This window comes from Acipenser ruthenus, chromosome 12 (genome assembly GCF_902713425.1).
Source record: "Acipenser ruthenus chromosome 12, fAciRut3.2 maternal haplotype, whole genome shotgun sequence".
Lineage (NCBI taxonomy): Eukaryota > Metazoa > Chordata > Actinopteri > Acipenseriformes > Acipenseridae > Acipenser > Acipenser ruthenus.
Genome location: NC_081200.1, coordinates 5,995,393 through 6,014,509, shown reverse-complemented (window position 1 = coordinate 6,014,509; position 19,117 = coordinate 5,995,393). Strand labels below are relative to the sequence as shown.

Sequence of the window (19,117 nt, the reverse complement as noted above, 5' to 3'; positions counted from 1 at the left end):
TGGAAATAGCTGTTAAAAAGCTGTGAAGATCTACCAGAACTAATTGTGTGAGCTCCTCTTTAGGCTGGTCCATAAACATTGCGCTCAGGCTAACCGGTTACATCAAAAGAGATTGTGAAGCAGAGAGCAGGGAACCTCAAAGCAGTGTTATTATTTCTCTTACTGTCTGTCTTACCCACTTACATTAGCTCTGTGTCTGCAATTCTGCTATTTTTTGACACCAGCCCTTTGTTTCTAGTCTCTGCAGCAACACTGGGGAATTAGTGAGGGAAACTGTTTGATATGTTTCTTCTTCTTTTTGAAGAACAGCCCGAGGATTTTGACTAGGACTAACAACTGCTTAATATTTAATATATTCTTTACAACAGAGGTTCAGAGCCCCAGTAAAACCTATGATCAATATAAAATGCACAATGGAGGAGTTCATGTAAGCATTGCTTACAGTATTTAACAAAAACTGCTGGGCTCATTAATTTAATTCAAAAGAGCTGCCTGTACTCAGGAAGACGTCTAAATCAAGCTATTTAGGGGAATAAAAAATAAGTGAAAATAAATTGACAATATTTCTTCCAAAAAAGCCCTATTATTTAATATGACTGCTTTTCTAATAATTAAAGACTAAAGCAGCCAGCACTGTATTTAAATGAGCGACAAAACAGAGATAACAGGGTTTTAGAGGCGGTGGTTAATAACTCAGAGGCAAAAATGATTCGTCAACCATAAAGTCCTTTCGTGATGCTTAACTTTTTAACAAGGTTGACCTGGAAATGTCAGAACCAGTTTTCTTCAATGGAATCTAAACTCAAGCACCGATGATATAACACAAAATAGTGTTTCCATGAATATTCCAAGTAGAAAACAAAACGAAGCAAAAAAAAAAAAAAGGATTTACATAGACTTGGTTTGATTTTGCAGCACATAACATTTTAATACTGAAGTTAGGATTTTTTGTTTAATTGGACTGTGAGGGTGTGCTGAGTGGCTGTTGTTAATTAAACAGGGAGGATGCACATCCAAAAGGTAAATTAAAAGAAACAAATATTTTACTTGTGAACAAAAGAAAACTTGTTCTTTCAACAAATAACTTTTTACACTGATTCTGGATTTAAAACAAAAAAAGGAATACTGGCCAGAAAACACACTAATCATATAGCTAGCATAGAGGTCAGGTACTAACCTCCAGCCAACCAGAGCTCCTCATACTGACCTCCTTTATACCTTATCTCAGGTAGGTCCCTCCCCCAATAAAACCATTACTGGGCAAACTCCCATAATAATTAAATACATAAATCCAGATTATTATTATTATTATTATTATTATTATTATTATTATTATTATTATTATTATTATTATTATTATTATTGTTATTATTTAAGCAATAATAATGCTTCACTTCACATTCATTGTAATGTCAACTCAATCTTAGCCTTATTAAATTTACCAATATAAAAAAAATAGGCAAGATTAAATGTCCCTCTCTAGGGAAAAGATGAGGTCCTGAGAGAACCGTGCATTTCAAGCACGAGCCTCAGGCACGCACCCTCCCACGCAAACAACGGCCTGCCACAGAGAACAAGCAGACATGCATTACCTGCGCTCCTTGAAGCCAATGGAAAGCACCATGTCTAGTATTCATTTCTAACAATCTTAAAATCAACAACCCATTTATGTATAAGAATAAGTAAAATATACAAGTTCACTTAACTAGCAGTGTGCACCCTGCTACCCAAATTGATACATGGCACTTGAAAAAACAACAAATATGTCTATTAAAATACAAATTATATTCTTATACCATTCTCCAATTCCTGACAAACAGATACACACAGATTGAATACACATTCATTTATGGAGTAGTTTTATCTGTAAATTTATAAAATGAAAGTTAATCATTTTTAGTTTGCAGTTTCTTTTTTAAAACTACTGTGGGCCGAGAACTGCATTCTGGCTGAGTGATGGATAAACAGCGTCTCTTCACAGAGAGAATTATGTTTCTCCAGCACATGGATACTGTCCTTATATTTCCATCTATAGTGTTAACTTGGAACTAACTTGAAACATCTGCCTGACTTTCCTTCGTGGCAGATTGACATTCATTTTATGTAACAACTGATAGATCTCTTCAATATTCAGCAGTCCATCTCCATTCTTGTCAGCTTCCTCAAAGGTTTGTTTCATCCATGTGAACAAGTGCTAAGGAAAAGTTAGGCATCGCAAATGACCAACAATAATGCAAAAACAAAGATTTTTTTTTCCCCCTTTAGTCCTATAATTCACTTCATTTGCATCACTGCATAAAAGGTGCATTACTTTACATTACTTCAAACAGTCTCTTCCAATGCAATATACAGATTGCAAGTTGTTGTTTAAGGACATTATACATTGAAATGCATAGCACTTTAATGATCAGGGTAAAGCAATGAGGTGAACAAAGGAATCGATGGTGAACTGTGTCATAAGGCTTATAGAATACATTTTGCCAGGATACACCTAAACTGTAAGTATGATATACACATGTATGAACTCTACCATTAAATCCCAGAAGCTAGGCATGTGTATCCCCAGCAAAGAATAAGTTAAACATTCATATGTTCATTATTTTCCTATAAAGAAGTATTAGTGTCATAAAAAACAAGGATATTGGTTGTGGGTTCGCTGTCTCTTGGAAAGTGAATCCTCATCACTTATTCCAGCCATTAAGTACTTGAGGCCAGTAATCCATGTGCGAGCCTCCTCTTGGTTGGAGGTTACTACATCCAGGGACTCCATATGGTTACCATGGTAGATGGTAAAGCAGCAACTGGGGTCAAAGTTCCCTTCGGCATGGCGATGGAAATTCCCAGAATGCCTCCCTTCTGTGACCTTGTATAAAGAATCAATGGTAACTGGAGAAGAAAAAAAACTAGTTCAATCCAATGCAAATTCAAAACAGAACGTTTATAAAAATAAAATAAAAAAACAATTACTGTTTGGGATCGATAAAATATAACTTTTGCCATTCAAAAACAAAGCCCATTTCTGAGTTAACCAGCAGCCACCATAATACTGTATTAAGCTTAATGGTAATCTTCACGTAATCTATGAAGTACTCAATATTTTTTTTAGATTCAAACCTGGGGTAGTTCAGAAATGTCTATATTAATTTTCCAAGCGCAGACCCTAATCATGAAGATGTTTCTCACGCTAAATAAATGACCCTTCATGGGCAGCACATTGTCATTACAACAACAGTTCTTCAATTGGGCCCCCCAGCAGCTCTTAGAGGTCCTCTATTGAAATACAGAGCCTCTGGAGAATGGGAAGTCTAGTTCTTTCCACCATTGTAACACAAAGACACTGAAGTGAAGTCCTTAAAGAAGAAAGTGAGCATACTGCATACTGTAGTACAGCATACCCTGAGACCCCACTTTAACCTAGGCATATAATGCACTGTGTATACTTGATGCTGATTTTATAATATATATATATAGATATATTATATTACATTACAGCAGTTTGATCCATTCGTGGCTTTACTATGAGTTTAATAAGACAACGCTAAGCTTGCTACCTATACACTGTGGTTAATCGAGCTCATAGTAAAACCTCGAATGGACGAAACTGATATACAACAGGATTCTTATTTACATCCTTGTATATATATAAACAGCACACTGCTGAGTTATGAAACCAAATCGATTTCCAGCTGTATCGCTAGACAATTACAGTTAAGAGAAATACCTTCATGAGAAGCAAATATTAACAAATTGCACAAATCATAAATGAGACACAAACATTATGTTTGCTTTACCATATTAAAAACAATACAATATAATTGTTTGTGCTTTAGCCTCCATTGTCATCAAATCTTTTTGGTGAATCTAAAAAGAAAAAAACCTAAAAAAAATATATATATATCTGACATTTTTGAGAACATGGCTGCGAATTGTAAGCCAAATTTCTATTAAAACGGGTTAGAACACTGGGTAGCTTTCATGCCTCTCCAAGCACACCTGTAGTTTCTTTTTACAGTTAGTTCATCAGTTCAAGGGACAGTACCCCAAAAAAATCATCTTAATAAAAGGAAATAACAAAATAAAAAGCAGGAAAGTCTTACTTTTGGCCTTCTCGCTTTTTCTAGATGGTCGCCATCTGATGCACGTCCGATGCTTGTCCAAGTAGTAGAGCCGAACCAGCCCCTTCGATCCATTCTTCAGCTTGACCATTTGGGTCCCAGACTGCATAACACTCATGCATCTCTCGACTACAGAGAAAACAAAAGAGTGTGAGCTACTGGAAGGACTGTGCATTCAACCCCATGTACTGACATGGACATACTGCGCTGAGTAACATTTAGGAGCTCCCAAGCTTGCCTATATCTGAGCCTTTAAGATGTCCCAGATACTTTCGGAGGATGGTGTTTCAAGGGATGTTCCAATGTATTACCTTTTAAAGTTCATTCATTATCAAAGTACTGTGGAAGCGTAATGCACGTCCGGGAACAATTACATCACCTCGTAGCAAGTAAGAGGGAATATAAGGTTAATTGTGCAAATTAATGAAATCTTAAGATGCAGTAAACTCAACTGTACAAATAGTCTACAGGACTGTAGTGTATTGGGTAGTCAAATCCTCTACTTCTATTCTTTTGAACATCCTGAATACAGACCGAACATGAGACACATATATGATACGGTGTGTGGTTGTAAGCATTCATTAAGCTACTGCAGATAAATATTTTGACAGAAAAACAGAAGCAAGAATCAAAGCAATTTACATTGGTGTATCATTGCCTGGTTTATACATTTTAGCAGATAACTCATGGGCTGTCTTTTATACACCTTTAAGGGGTTATAGCATTACTAGAAATTAGTAGGAAAATGCTCTTGCAATAATCAGGAATATACTTTAATAAAATGTGTACATAGTAAAAGCCAAGTGTAATAAAGGATAGTGAGAGCATTGCAAAGCATAGGTAAGCACTATGTAGAGCCCAGAGAGGTATGGTAAAGTATAATGAAAAACTTGGTAAATGCATAGTATAACCATGAGACAACTGCAAAATGACTGTGCAAGTGTAAACTTTTATATGGGATTCATAGCATTTTACAAAATAATTAAAGTTTTACAGTAAATCCTCTCGGGTAGATGTACTAAAGTGTTGTGCCTGTCGCAATAGTTACAAACCAGTTGCAAACGAGTCGGAAGTCCAGGGTGAAATGTACTGAACATGCGCAATGCTGTTAGGGAATGCTTTGCAGCAGCAGTTTTCTTTGCAGTTCAACCTTAGATGAATATGTAATTATGGGCATTCCTGCATAAATTCGCATTTCCCAGTCCGCTTTTTCTTGTGTGTTTTGAGGCAAACACCCAATTACCTAATTTTCACTAAAGTCAGGGTGTACTTACAAGCCTTGAAAACAAATTTCGATGACATTTCTGGTTTCCCGAACATGTTGGGAGCAATAGACTGCCACTAACCCCTCCAGCTCATTCTGAGCATCTGTATAGGACCATGATCTATTGTGTGTTAATTGTTTAGGCTACTAAGTAGGCCAAGTTAAGAAGAAGAAGAAGAAGAAGAAGAAGAAGAAGAAGAAGAAGAAGAAGAAGAAGAAGAAATTCAACTGCTAAAATCATTTAGTGTCAATTTAAAATAATCTTTTATTCACATTGTACACCAGCATGATTTATTTTCTCTTAGTACATATGACCAAATGTATACTCTGCTAAGTGTCGCAACAAAAATGCAAATTGTGGTATGTGTGCTCTGCGACTGGCCCATCTTAGTACATCTACCCCTCAGTGTTCCAACACTAGCTAATCAGATTTGCCATTTGCATTTTAATAATTGCAATACCTTTGGCTTTTATTAATCAATTGGATGCAATTTACTTTTGTTTCTGGTACAATATCTTTCATAGTTTTATAGGTGAATAATTGAAAGTAATTTGCTATTTTAAAAAAAGGAGATACATTTTGTGCATTATTATAATCTTAAGTTTACAGAAATAAAACACACACGCACACACACACATACATGGTTTCTATATGACGTTGTGAATTATTTGTTTTTTCCTGTACTTTGGGCCCCACTTGTTGGAAAAGTCCAGATACAATCACTGCTGGTTCTGTCTCCCTAATCCACGGCAGCGCAGAACCAGTGCAACCAGCACCTTCACACAGCCAGGATGCGAGCCAGCTTTCCTCTATCCGACTCACCCTGCACACCACTTTCTGCAGCCTTTTTTATAGTCAGAACTTAAAGCACACGCAAAATTGCTGTGTTGGGTGGAGTTGTTTTTCATAGACAGATTTTTTCTCTGCCGTGTTGAAAAGGGCAAGCTGTACAAAACATATTTTTAGATGGTTTTATAAAAACAGCAATAATAAAACAAGTCGCAGTATTTTCACTGCACTTTCACGATCTGTTGACTATAAATCTATCAATATTTGTAATGCAACTGAACCACTGTTCATTCAATCAGCTGCACGTACTGTACTTAATTTGAATTAGCTCATGAAACTTCTCGCAAGCTTGCTTAACAGAATAAATAAGAATACAAAATAAATAGTACAATGTACACTTCCGCTGTGGATCCCAGTAAGTTCTGTACACTGAACTGCACTCAGCTAGCATTAATGTATTTCTGCAAAGATGCTGTGTCTGATACCCATTAAATATCGAAAATAGCATATAGTTCTCCTGAAGCTCTCCTTGCTCTCTCTGTGGGCAGCATAATCACATTATTCAACCATGCATATTAAAAAAAAAAAAAAAAAAAAATGAAATGCATTCCATTATTGTACACAAAAAAAGATGATGGAGAAATATTGAAAAGATTCAGGGGAATTATTTGGCAGTGCACTTAACAGAATAAAATGCATTCTGAATATACGAGACACATATTTTTTTTCCACTCTCGAGTGTATGTCCTGGCCTGGAGCTAAAGACCTAACTCTGGAAATGAAGCATCTATTCCTGACATTGCATAAGACAAAAGCAACCCAAATGCGCTAATCCTAGACAAATTAAATGAGCTAATCCTAGACAAATTAAATGAGCTAATCCTAGACAAATTAAATGTGACAGGGAGACAATGTGAAACACATCGTATTACAAATAATGAATTCATCTATTGAAGTTAGATTAAACAAAAACTGGAAAAAGTCATATATTCTGTTTTTTATTAAAATGAAAAGGTGGGGGTTGACATGTAAATCAGCTGTGCGTAAAGTACTCATGCTGTTTTTGAAGATTACTAGTAACATTTTGTGAAAATGTGGTTTCCATGTGCAGAGAACTGGTTCATAAGTGAATCTAAGCTGCTGTAATAAAGCAAAATACCTTGTGCCTGGTTAATTAATAATGTGTTCTACTGCTCTTGCCCAAATTGTTTTTTAAATGTCATTGGCGGGGTGGCATGTCGTTAGTATTGAATCCGTTTCAACTCATTTATCTTACGACTCATTTATTAAAAATTAACTGAGAGGTATAAAATGACCAACACAGGTATTGCAGATATACCATGGCTGAAAACCGGCGGAGATGTAGGATTCTAAAGCTCTGTGCCAGACATCTTCCACGTATGCTCCCAAAGCTGTCTGGATTGGGAACAGTGGATGTTTTCCCTTTGTTTCTTGAGCTTGAACCTCCAAACATCCTCTGCCAGCAAATCCTTATGCCTTGTTATCTAATGCCAATGGCTAGCATCATCAGAGCAACATTCAGCATTATAGTGGAACTGGTAAAGGAAGATATGCAGTCAAAAAGGAATTACATACTGCCTCCTGTGCCAGTGGAAAAAAGAGTGGCGATTGCTCTGTATAGGCTGGCATCCTCAGCTGAGTACGGGGTAGTTGGCAATGTGTTTGGGGTGCATAAAACCACAGTTCATTGCTGTATTTACAAGTTTGTCAACTCCCTTGTTCAGAGGCACTGCAACACGTACAAAGATATGCCAGATGTAACTGAAGCAAAAAGCATTGCTCTGCGGGACCGCCTCTCTTCTCCCGAACGGCACCTCCTTGCTCGTTCCTGCAGGTGGGACTGTTTCCACTTTTTTAATGTGTCCCTAGCTTGTGGGACTGTGCGCTCTATTCCTCTTTCTGAGAGGGCATCAACCACTTGTTAGTACACATGCTTGTTGCGCTGTTTCGGGCGATCGAGCTGGCTCAGCAAATCCTTGGAATCCACAGTAACAACTGACCTGCTCCCTTGCAATATTTCTAGTGATGTCACTTAAGTATAAACAAGCTCATTAACATTTACACATAAAATGCGGGTTTCCATGCGAAACTGGGCATGGATTTTCCTGTGTGTTTCGTCATTTACACGAGTAAATGAGATTTACCCTATCTCTCTCTTTGGCCGTTTTTTTCGGCCATAAACCTGATTTACCCGAGTGATTCTCCCAAACGTGCACGCGCATCGCCATTTCACGTGTGAATTGCCCCGCAAGGAAACCCCATGAATGTTCATATTTTACTATACAGAAGCGGTATATCCAGCCAGCTTAGAAGCTAGTACAAAATGTAAATGAAAGTTTCTTAAAACATGTGTGGTTTTAGAGTTCTGCACATATTAGATAGTATAGATAACAATTCTGTCAGTTCAGAAAAAAGAACACAAAGAATTAACTTCCCTACTGTTCCAAGCAGGACTGCCTGCACACACAGAACAGAATAGACAGGAACTATAATATAATACAATAATAAAGCTACAAGTTAAAAGCAGCAGGTTTCGTATGTTGACTCTTTTTTACAGCCGTCAGGCTTTTCCTTTCAAATTTCATACAAGGTGTGGCAGCTGGATGAAAAGCAGCTGCAGGCACTCTCTCCCAACTCCAACACTTCATTTCATTTAAACCCAATTAGTGATTTAAAGCCATAAACATTCACAGCTGATTGCTGCACTGCATAATCAGGTTCTAGTAGTCAATCATATTTGTGATGATGAGTGCAAATAGATTTATACTGCAGGGCAATTATAAAGCATGATAGCCCACTTTCTGCTGCTGTTGCGGAAACAGCATTCAACATGCAGCGTAAGTTGACAGGTCCATACGATGGTCAACTTCAAGTTCAACCACCAGGGGTCACAAAGGTCTCTGCAGCCAACACATCTAATTGATATTGCATTAGAAGTGCTTAATATGTGCACCATCTGTCTCCAGAAAGTGCTTTACCATCAACTAAAACAGCAGCATTTTAATAGCACTGCAAAGCAGACAGCTGACTTTATAATTAGAAATCCTCTTGCATTTACAGGACATGTGCAAGCTTAAGTAGCTGCTTACATAAAATATTTACAATATTACAACAGTTTGTATCTTTTTAACCTCAAATGGCCTTAATCTCAAACCAAGGCGCTCATATCAAACACACTTAACAACTTTTGATGGCAGAGGACTGAACATCAAAGTGCATAAGTACTTTGAAAATGCGAAATCAAACAGCGTGTAATTAGATAATAAAACAGGGCAAAATGATTGCCAACCGAGAAAACAGATGAATGTCTTAGAAGTGTTGAAACACACACCATGAATAATGCAGCTGCAGCAGCACCTGTGATTCACATGTGACCAGCAATCTTGTTTTCTTCCATTTAAACTGCACCGTGACAACAATCCATGTGTATTACAGGACATACCCAGCCTGCACTGTAGCTGGTCATTCATATAAGCAGTGATTCATTATATAAAATCAGTTTACAAAAAATTGGTCAAGCAGCTTTGTGATGTTTTAATTAATTTAATCATTAAAAATCCTGTTTCTCAGATACATCTTAAAACTATTTCCACTCCATCATAGAAAGCCAACAGGAAAGTACAAATTGTATCTCCTGGTCTTATAATAATGCTTCATACATTTACAAATGCAATATATTAAAACTTAAAAGGTCAATGCAGGACAACATTTCCACAAAAATTCCACTCGCAGACACCTTGTACAAAATCATCTAAGTTTGTTAAATCAGCTATTGTACCAACCTATTTGTGCCAGTCTGCATTTCCGTGAAACAGCTACACTTGCCCCCACATGGTACATCCTGAGTGCTAGCAGAGAAGCTACCTGAACAGGAGAGTCCAGATGTGGCTTGAAAACTTCCATACCCTGCTGGGAGATTTACAGTATAATCCACCTCATAGAATCCATGTCCGATTACTGAATGAATCACTGCTGCACAGCCAGGGATGTTTAAACAGTAGCTTTCCAAGTGGTGCTTACCCACTGCCTTCTGGTAGGACACTTTCATCCACGACACAGACCTATTGCACTAATCATGAGGCTTTGTACAGAGATCTGTATGCCGTTTTCACTCCAGGGGACAGGCTATGGAGCATGCTGTTATTAGATTAGAATCTTAGCTGATCTGTACATACAGGCACACAACTATTTTGGCATGGCATGCAGCATGCTTAATTAGTGATCTCGGTCCAACACACTTTTCAACAGTTTTCTATAACAAATAAAGAGACAAATACAGCTTTAGGAGGCAAACCTTCAATTATGTCTAGTTTTGAAAAAAAAAACAAGTCACTTGGTGCTACTGTGCATTTTTAGTTCATAAAAGGTAGCCGTCTAATAGGGCCAGTTTAAAAGGACTCACGTCCACAACACTAATGTGAATGTGCACCTGCCTCTCTGACTTACTGCAGACATACCTGCTGCTCTCGACAGTGAAACCTCCTCTACTTGTGAGTAAAGGGCTGCATAACTAATCTGTTTGCCACTCAACAATTTATAGCAGGTTTGTCCACACTTTATTATTATTATTATTATTATTATTATTATTATTATTATTATTATTATTATTTAGGAGACGCATTAAATCCAGTGATTTACAGAAATTAAACAAAATATTAAAATATATAAGTTTCAGGGAATACAAATGCAAAATAAACACACACACATACACACACACACAAAATACATATAAAGAAAGGAATATAAAGGTTGAATAAGTGTGTTTTGAGACGACAGGAAGCAGTAAGACTGAACAGTCCTGAGGATAATCGGTAGCTGCTTCCACCACAGGGGAGTAAGGGAAGAGACGCAGCGGGCACGGGAGGAAGGAGAGTGAAGAGAAGGCACTTGTGTTGGAAAATCTGATGCATCGTCGAGACCCGTTATGTACCCACTACATTTTGTACTTTTTTATTTATTGCATTTTTGTAAAAACTTTACCGTATCACACAAATATTTAGTACTTCATGAAAAAAAATCCAAATATCTTTAAATTCTAATAATTTATACAGATTATAGTTGTTTAATATCTCTGGTGAATTAATCATTACGCGTTCAGAACGTCCAGTAAAGCATGTGAGATATTTGTTATAAAATAATACGCGTATTAGTTCTTAACTGCAGCAAAATAAACAGAAGAAACCTTAAAACACTACGATTGACTAACTGATGACAATTAAAATAGTTTCTGTCAACACTTAATCGAAAGTTTTATAGAAAGAATACCGTCCTTGAAGTCCACAGAACACAAAGCAATGCAGCACCATGGACAGTTCTAAAACTCCCCCGTGTTCCCCCTGCTGACTAGAGGGCGTACGGTTTCTAGCAACAGATCTGAATATTGTGACAGCCACATCCTCTTAATATTCCTTGGGGGTTTATGTTTCACAACAATAAAATCTGCCAGTTTTACATAAAAGAAACGTTGATGATTGTGTGTGTGTGTGTATATATATATATATATATATATATATATATATATATATATATATATATATATATATATATATATATATATTACACTGTACAAGTGTTGCCTTGTATACAGAGGTATTTTAAACCCTACAACAAGATGAGGTTGGAGCTGTTTAAAGGAGATTCCTTAACTGCAAAATAGTGCGTGGGTTTGGTAAATTAAAATGCACCAAAATGTATTGTTTGAAACGATTTGAGTTACATTTCTGCTTATAATAAAATGAATATATCTATACAGCTGAAATGTTCCATGCATGAAAATAATTGAAAGTTGAAACCTTCTAACACAGTATCATTCTACCGATATTAACAAGAACATTAAAGTCACATATTTACCATCTTTCTGAAGATTAACATATTATTAATACTCAAATGTCGTATGTATTAGAGCAAGACACTTCCATAAAACAAATACTTTCAATTTATATGGATAACTTAAACTTTTTTTTAAAACCAATGCTTACCTTTCTCAGGGCTGAGATCTTTAAAAACTTCAAGATCTGCCATGAAGACAGCAAAGCATAGTTTCCACCAACCAATACACAAAATGTAGCAGTTTTCAAGACTTCATACGACGTCTCTCATAAACGCCACATTATAAGATCCTTAAATCAAATTGCAAACCTCGGGTACGGGAAGCAAAACAGGGTATCGATTCATCTAAAATAAAGTTTTGTTTCTGTTTGACACAAGCTGTAGACGAAAGCGCAGCATACTGAAAATTCATCAACAATCCGCAACAATCTGTCAGAGACTGCAGGGGTTCCTGTCTTCTGCACTCGGTCCATGCAGCTTCGGCGCGCTTTCAATGTGAAGACAAACAATGCTAATGCATGTTGTCTATGAAATGTAAGTGAGTAGAGCTTTACTACTAGCTTTGTCCCCACGTACGGGGATGTCGGTGTCATTTAACAGCAACTATAATTTATCTTCATGTTCAGCACAGCAGAGTTCCCTTATCTTTTAGCCTAAAAAAATGTGTGCATTCCTGGTCCTGTATTTAAAATGGTACGCCCCAGGATTCTTCAGAATGTGCGTTTCACTTGTTCAGTGAGCTTTGAAAAAAAAAAAAAATCTATATATTTTAAATCTGATTGTCCCCCACACCGTTAATTTCGTAAGTATTAGATCAACTTTTTAAATTCTGTGAAACATTTCTGGTTGGTTCAGGCTGTACACCCAACTTGAGTCCTTCAATGCTTTCTGTCTGTGCTGGTCTGTCTTTTTTGGAGGACATACTCATCTGCCCCATAGTTTTATAAAGCAGGCACACCAAAGGGTAGCATATAGAGCTAACAGGTTTAGAAAATATATTAGACAACTTAAGTAAACAACTTTTCAATGCTTGGCTTAACAAGCTATCAAATTCTACAAAAAAAGAGTTGAATTCACTCACTAGTTTTGCATTTTTATGGATTTCTGGCTAATAAAGTTTCACATAAGAAAAGATCACACTATAAGGGAAATTTCACATTAGCAGAGTATTCTTAAGTTGCTTATTGACAGTTTTGTAACATTACCAGGTGCTATGAATATCCCTAGTGTCTCATTTGAACAATTAAGTGCTTTTAAATCTTGAGGGAACTTAATTAAAAGTGTATTGAAAGCTTAATTCACAATTAGTTCTGTCTTCATACATACTAATTTCACAAGAGAGCTGTGCTGTTATCCTATTAAGCCACTGTTTTAAAAAGGGCTGACATTACCTGAAAATGAAAATGCTTCCTCTGGAGTCCTGGAAACTTCTTAATCCACTTAGGCTATTTATTATGTGGGAGAAAAAAAATGCTTTGGCAGCTGAATTGAGAAATGTCAGATTACAATATACATATCACCCTATATTTAGTAATGGCCAAACTGCTGTTGAAGGATAGTGTATGGATGTAATATTTTTTTTTTACGTAATGTTTATCTAAAGGTGGGCCTACAGTTATTTAGTCATTCTTTCACTTAATGTTTGGTTGTTATTTTTGTAAAGCTATTTGGGACATTGGGCCCTAACACTTTGTAAAGTGTATGTATAAACATTCTCTTCAATTAAACAGCGCTTTTAAAAGTGAAAATTAACTTCTAACTTGATTGAATTAAAAAACTTTAAAGTAAAAAAAAAAAACAAGAAAACAAGAAAAGATTTTCCTCACAAATGAAAGATAATGTTGCTAGAGCGAAGGAGAAATAATATCACCACTCCTTTTAAGTTATTCACAATCAAAATCCTCTTTTTAGAGATTATCCTTAAATTGTTTGCTTTTCGAATAATGCCTTTTAGCCATGTCCTGGCCAATTTGCCAATTAGACTGAAGTCAATGTAATCACATTTTCTGTAGCTGTATATTATAGTTGTAGTGGAGCAATTTTTTACAGTACTGAATAATATAGATTGTACTGTGATGCTGAAACAAACTGGTAATATCAACCAATTACCATCCAATTACTGTAATAATGAACAGGAACAGGGTAATGATTCATTATCAATAACAAGGAGCTGAAAACTAATTGAAACTGGCATTATGTAATATACTTAGCTGGTAAATATTATAATGATGTTAGCAGGATATTAAAAACATAAGAAAGTTTACAAACGAGAGGAGGCCATTCAGCCCATCTTGCTCGTTTGGTTGTTAGTAGCTTATTGATCCCAGAATCTCATCAAGCAGCTTCTTGAAGGATCCCAGGGTGTCAGCTTCAACAACATTACTGGGGAGTTGGTTCCAGACCCTCACAATTCTCTGTGTAAAAAAGTGCCTCCTATTTTCTGTTCTGAATGCCCCTTTATCTAATCTCCATTTGTGACCCCTGGTTCTTGTTTCTTTTTTCAGGTCGAAAAAGTCCCCTGGGTTGACATTGTCAATACCTTTTAGAATTTTGAATGCTTGAATCAGATCACCGATTAGTCTTCTTTGTTCAAGACTGAATAGACTAAATTATTAGCCTGTCTGCATACGACATGTCTTTTAAACCCGGGATAATTCTGGTCACTCTTCTTTGCACTCTTTCTAGAGCAGCAATATCCTTTTCGTAAGGAGGTGACCAGAACTGAACACAATATTCTAGATGAGGTCTTACTAATGCATTGTAAAGTTTTAACTGGTTTTTAACCTTGATTTAAGTTCAACACTTTTCACAATATATCCGAGCATCTTGTTGACCTTTTTCATATCTTCCCCACATTGTCTAGATGAACACATTTCTGAGTCAACATAAACTCCTAGGTCTTTTTCATAGATTCCTTCTTCAATTTCAGTATCTCCCATATGATATTGGGGCCATTCCTACACAGACCCACCTGTATCTCATGCAATGTCAGTATTCATTGTAATTTTTTCTATGTGCTATTTACTCAGCTTCAAGGAAATACAATACTTTGACTTGTTGATTCAAGCTGTTTTTTTTCTTCCACCCACAGACATGACACTGCAGAACTGTGTCAGATCAAACCATTAAGGCTGCCAAAAAACAGAAAAGTTATTAAAGCAACCATTCTGAAGGGAAACTCAGCTACACAAAGTATTAACCTCCATTATCTGCACTGCACAAGGCCCCAGTAGGGCTACACACACCCTATTTCTTAATAAAGTACAGAATATAAAAGATACATGACCCAATGGTGTGTATATACAGTATACATTAATGCATTTCAAATGATAATGATAGTGTTGATGCATATCTTGCTGCATCAGTTTTTCACTGCATCATGTAACCCAGTGGAACCCTATCGTCTCTCAGAGGTCAAAGCATCATGGAGAAAGGCCAACACTCTTACAAACTGTGAGCTGAAATACCTAAAAATAAAAATGGGATAAGGATGTGCTTGGAAACAGGGGCGTTCATTCTGCATCATGAATAATTGATTTGTGTATTTAAGCCATTACAGTATCTTACCCAGGCAATATGCAGGAATAGCATTATTACTGCAAAGCTGGCAAAAAGAAATGATTTCTGTTGAACATTTTAAACAGGCTCATTTAAAAACCTAATATTTACACCAGCGTGACTGGTCTCCATCTAAAATGATATATTCTCTCTTACAGTAGGTAAGTGTCATATTTATCCACACAAAGCCCCTTTTCACAGTCCATGAGAGAAATGAATGCGGTCCCCGAGGATGACTTATTGTCAGATGTCTGAATTACAACATCAAGAATGTTTTAAATGTTCTGCTTCGTTGACCTCTCTCATTAGCGGTTTTGTTCCTCTTCATATACAATAAGATATCAGAGAAATATCCCCCCCCCCCCCCCCCCCAACAGTGTCAACAATTAAATAATGTATCCTTAAGACATCTAATCTAACTGCTCCATTAACAAGGAAATAATCTGTATATCTGTATAAGGGGAGTTTATGCCCACTAGAATACAGTAATACTGCTGAAAAATGTTGGAGGACAGTTACAGAATGGATAGAATGGGATTATACAACAATTAGCATTAGGCACTCAGAAACAAGACAAATTCTATTTTGTTCTCATTTTGTTTTTATTAGTTGAAAACCATCTTGTAAATCTTATCGGAGTGATGTTACATATTATATTTCACATTCTTGAACTCAGCTATCGAGCATCATAAACCACTCCCACTATGCAAGGTGTCATCATTCTCCAGTGGTTTTTAGAAGATTAGGGCTCATTGTAATTGAATCTCAGTAATAATGTGCTTGCCTGGTGTTACTGTGATTACAGTAATAATCGCTAACCTTTAGAAAAGGAAGCAATAACTGCTTGTTAATTGTATGTTATCAATTCAATGGTCAAGTTTAGTAATAATAATAATAATAATAATAATAATAATAATAATAATAATAATAATAATAATAATAATAATAATACAAAATGAACAAAAATATGAATTAGGGCTAGTGGTCAAAATAGATTTTGCTGTTATTTGGAAAATGGGCAATTCACAACATCTTGTTCACAGCTTCTATATGTGCATACATAGCGATAGGTAAAAAACCCACACTGTGGCACATCATGAAACACCAGGCTATAGACAGCACAGCTTACTGTAGAAACGAGTTACTTTCTTATCTGTTTCTAACAGATACCAATGCAAAAGCTGCTCATATTTATTAATGAAAAGAAGCCAAACCTCAGAATGTCTTAGAACTCAAAAGCAGTTAATTTATTTCACTGTTGGTACAGAAGCTGATTATTTTTGCTATGAAGGCTAAACGATGCAGAATAATCTTTAACCATTTTAAAACATGCCGATTAAAAAAGTTATTACGTAATCCTCTCCTGATACAATATGGCAGAGATGGGAAAGTAAGATGGCTAGTGACAGTCAGAGATTCAATACAGTCCATTTCTCTCAGTGCACTGATTACACTTGCTCAAAGCATGTTTTAATTATATTTCCACTTCTCTTATTGCATTAAAATCAAGGAGCATGTTGAAGTAAAATGAGCATGTGAGAAAATCATTGCTATGGCAAGTGAATGAAACCCACAATCGACTTTGATCCAGAGAACCATAGAATACAGTTCTGTACTGGGTATGAGGCCAATATCTCAAAGTGTGAGGTTGTTATTATGCAGAAATCAGACAGAATAACATGACAGATTCATTAAGAATAAATTAATTAATCAATATACTTTTGGAAAGACACATCAGGGCTATAGCAAGGGCTATAACAAAACAGACCAATATTGCTTTGGGAAAGCGGGAGTTTTAAGTCTTGAGACCTCATTATAGCGCTATATAAATATCTATCGCAAAAGATCATTTGAAATCCCACAAAGGGCAAGGAAAGGCATCCAATCTTAAGCTTCCTCTATTCCCTCTGACCCATAAACCCCCCAGGAAAAGTGTGCACAAAGGATTCTGAAATCAAACCCATTCTTAAATCTCCCTAAAGATACAGATTCAGATTCTAAGAGCCAGTCTAAATTATATTTTTACATTTTCTTCTTGGCAACAAACTCTACAAGTTGCTGTTCACAAGCCAAGATACAAAATGTGTCACTTTTACAAAAATGCATGTGCATTTCTGAAGGTGATTACTGAACCAGAAAGGAAAACAAGACTGCTTCTTCTGAAATTCAGACCTGGTGCTTCATAGATTGAACTACATTGTGTTTAATGACAGTGTGTGCAGCAAAGGGAGTTCTACCTGCATGTGGTTTATAGGCATCACAAGCCATCAATACTGGGGAGCTGCCCCTTGATATTCTAAAGAAGTCCAGGGGAAGGTTTGCAGTGGCAATGTGGAATCTCGTACAAGCACTTCTGTTCTAGTGAGAGACTGTTTTTTAATTTTTAACAAAAAAAAAAACAGCACAGCTCCTCGAGTGTTCTTTTCATACAGCGCTGCAAAATCATTAAAAATGACATTTCTTTGTCTTCAAACAGTCATTGTGATGGATTAGTTTTTGTGCCCGCGGGCCAGTCAGGCACAGAGATGCCCTGACATAACATTTCTGTTTCTGCATCTTTGCAGGTTGACAGGCAGATTCGTTTTTCAGCACTATTAACCTTTCACCTTTCTGAACATGGAAACAAACAAACTAACCGACAGACAGACAGACAGACAGACAGACAGACAGACAGACAGACAGACAGACAGAGCACGCTGTCTTTGAATCGACTGCACTGGCTGGAGAGTAGGGTGATAAATGTAAATAAGGCTGCTGTAAACCCTTTAGGTTGGGGGATAAATAGCACTGAAGTTCATTCAAGCCTGAAGTGAAACCAACTAAAAGCATTACTGTGGAACCAGCACCAGTGTTGTCATGTGAATCACATTGTGGATTGGTTTTGACTTCCAATGACTGGTGTTTATTTTTTCAGCATTTGGTGGTTAGGTTGCAGTCTGAAGTAACACAAACAAAAATCAATTTTTTCACTAAATAAAAAAAAATAGTTGAAGTCATCAGTTCAAATTCCTGGTTTAACAGAGATAAACATCTAATTTCCAACAGCAGAAACTTAACTGCATGGCTTTGCACCGTTAATGTAGAACACTGCCCTCTAGTGCCCATCTACTTCAACAACTAGCGTAAATGCCATTCTGAATTATACCTGTACTTGTACAACCTCACATAGTTTATTGGTTACAACCTTACCCCGCTTATAAGGAGTGCTTTTATAGATGGGTGGTCTTAATGGTAACGTTATACAGGTGGCCTTTAGTACAAGTCTGACTGTATAACCCTGACACAGATCATCTATAGATAAATACATAATAATGAAGAAAGGCTATGACTGGGGTTTATTTGTGCAGACAATAAGCAAGGACAAAATATGAGCAATTTCTCTTAAGAGCACTTACTGTGAAATACACTGTTGTCTGCTAAAAAGTGCCGACAGTACTGCAGGCATCCCTTTTTATCTGCAGCCCAGGGGCTCATTGTTCAAGAAGCAGCTCTGAGAACTCAGAGCCAGGGCACTTAACCTGCAAATAAGATTAAAAAAGA

At 36.6% G+C, this 19,117-nt stretch overlaps 1 protein-coding gene across 9 annotated transcripts in view; it reads right to left on the bottom strand.

Moving 5' to 3' along the window:
* The window catches only part of LOC117416654 (1-phosphatidylinositol 4,5-bisphosphate phosphodiesterase eta-1-like), a 49,729-nt gene that overhangs the window by 23,922 nt on the left and 6,690 nt on the right, over window positions 1-19,117 (bottom strand). For 4 of the 9 annotated variants that reach the window (XM_059034391.1, XM_059034393.1, XM_059034398.1 and 1 more), the window contains exons 1-4: window positions 9,973-10,130; window positions 4,098-4,244; window positions 2,643-2,886; window positions 2,054-2,183 (exon numbers count right to left, since the gene is read on the bottom strand). In XM_059034391.1, coding sequence (XP_058890374.1) covers window positions 2,054-2,183; window positions 2,643-2,886; window positions 4,098-4,244; window positions 9,973-10,093 — 642 coding nt within the window. In that variant the 5' untranslated portion in view covers window positions 10,094-10,130. Of the gene's footprint in view, window positions 1-2,053; window positions 2,184-2,642; window positions 2,887-4,097; window positions 4,245-9,972; window positions 10,131-12,168; window positions 12,483-18,972; window positions 19,096-19,117 lie in introns of those variants that run through there. The other 5 variants (XM_059034392.1, XM_059034395.1, XM_034027956.3 and 2 more) reach the window with 5 other exon arrangements.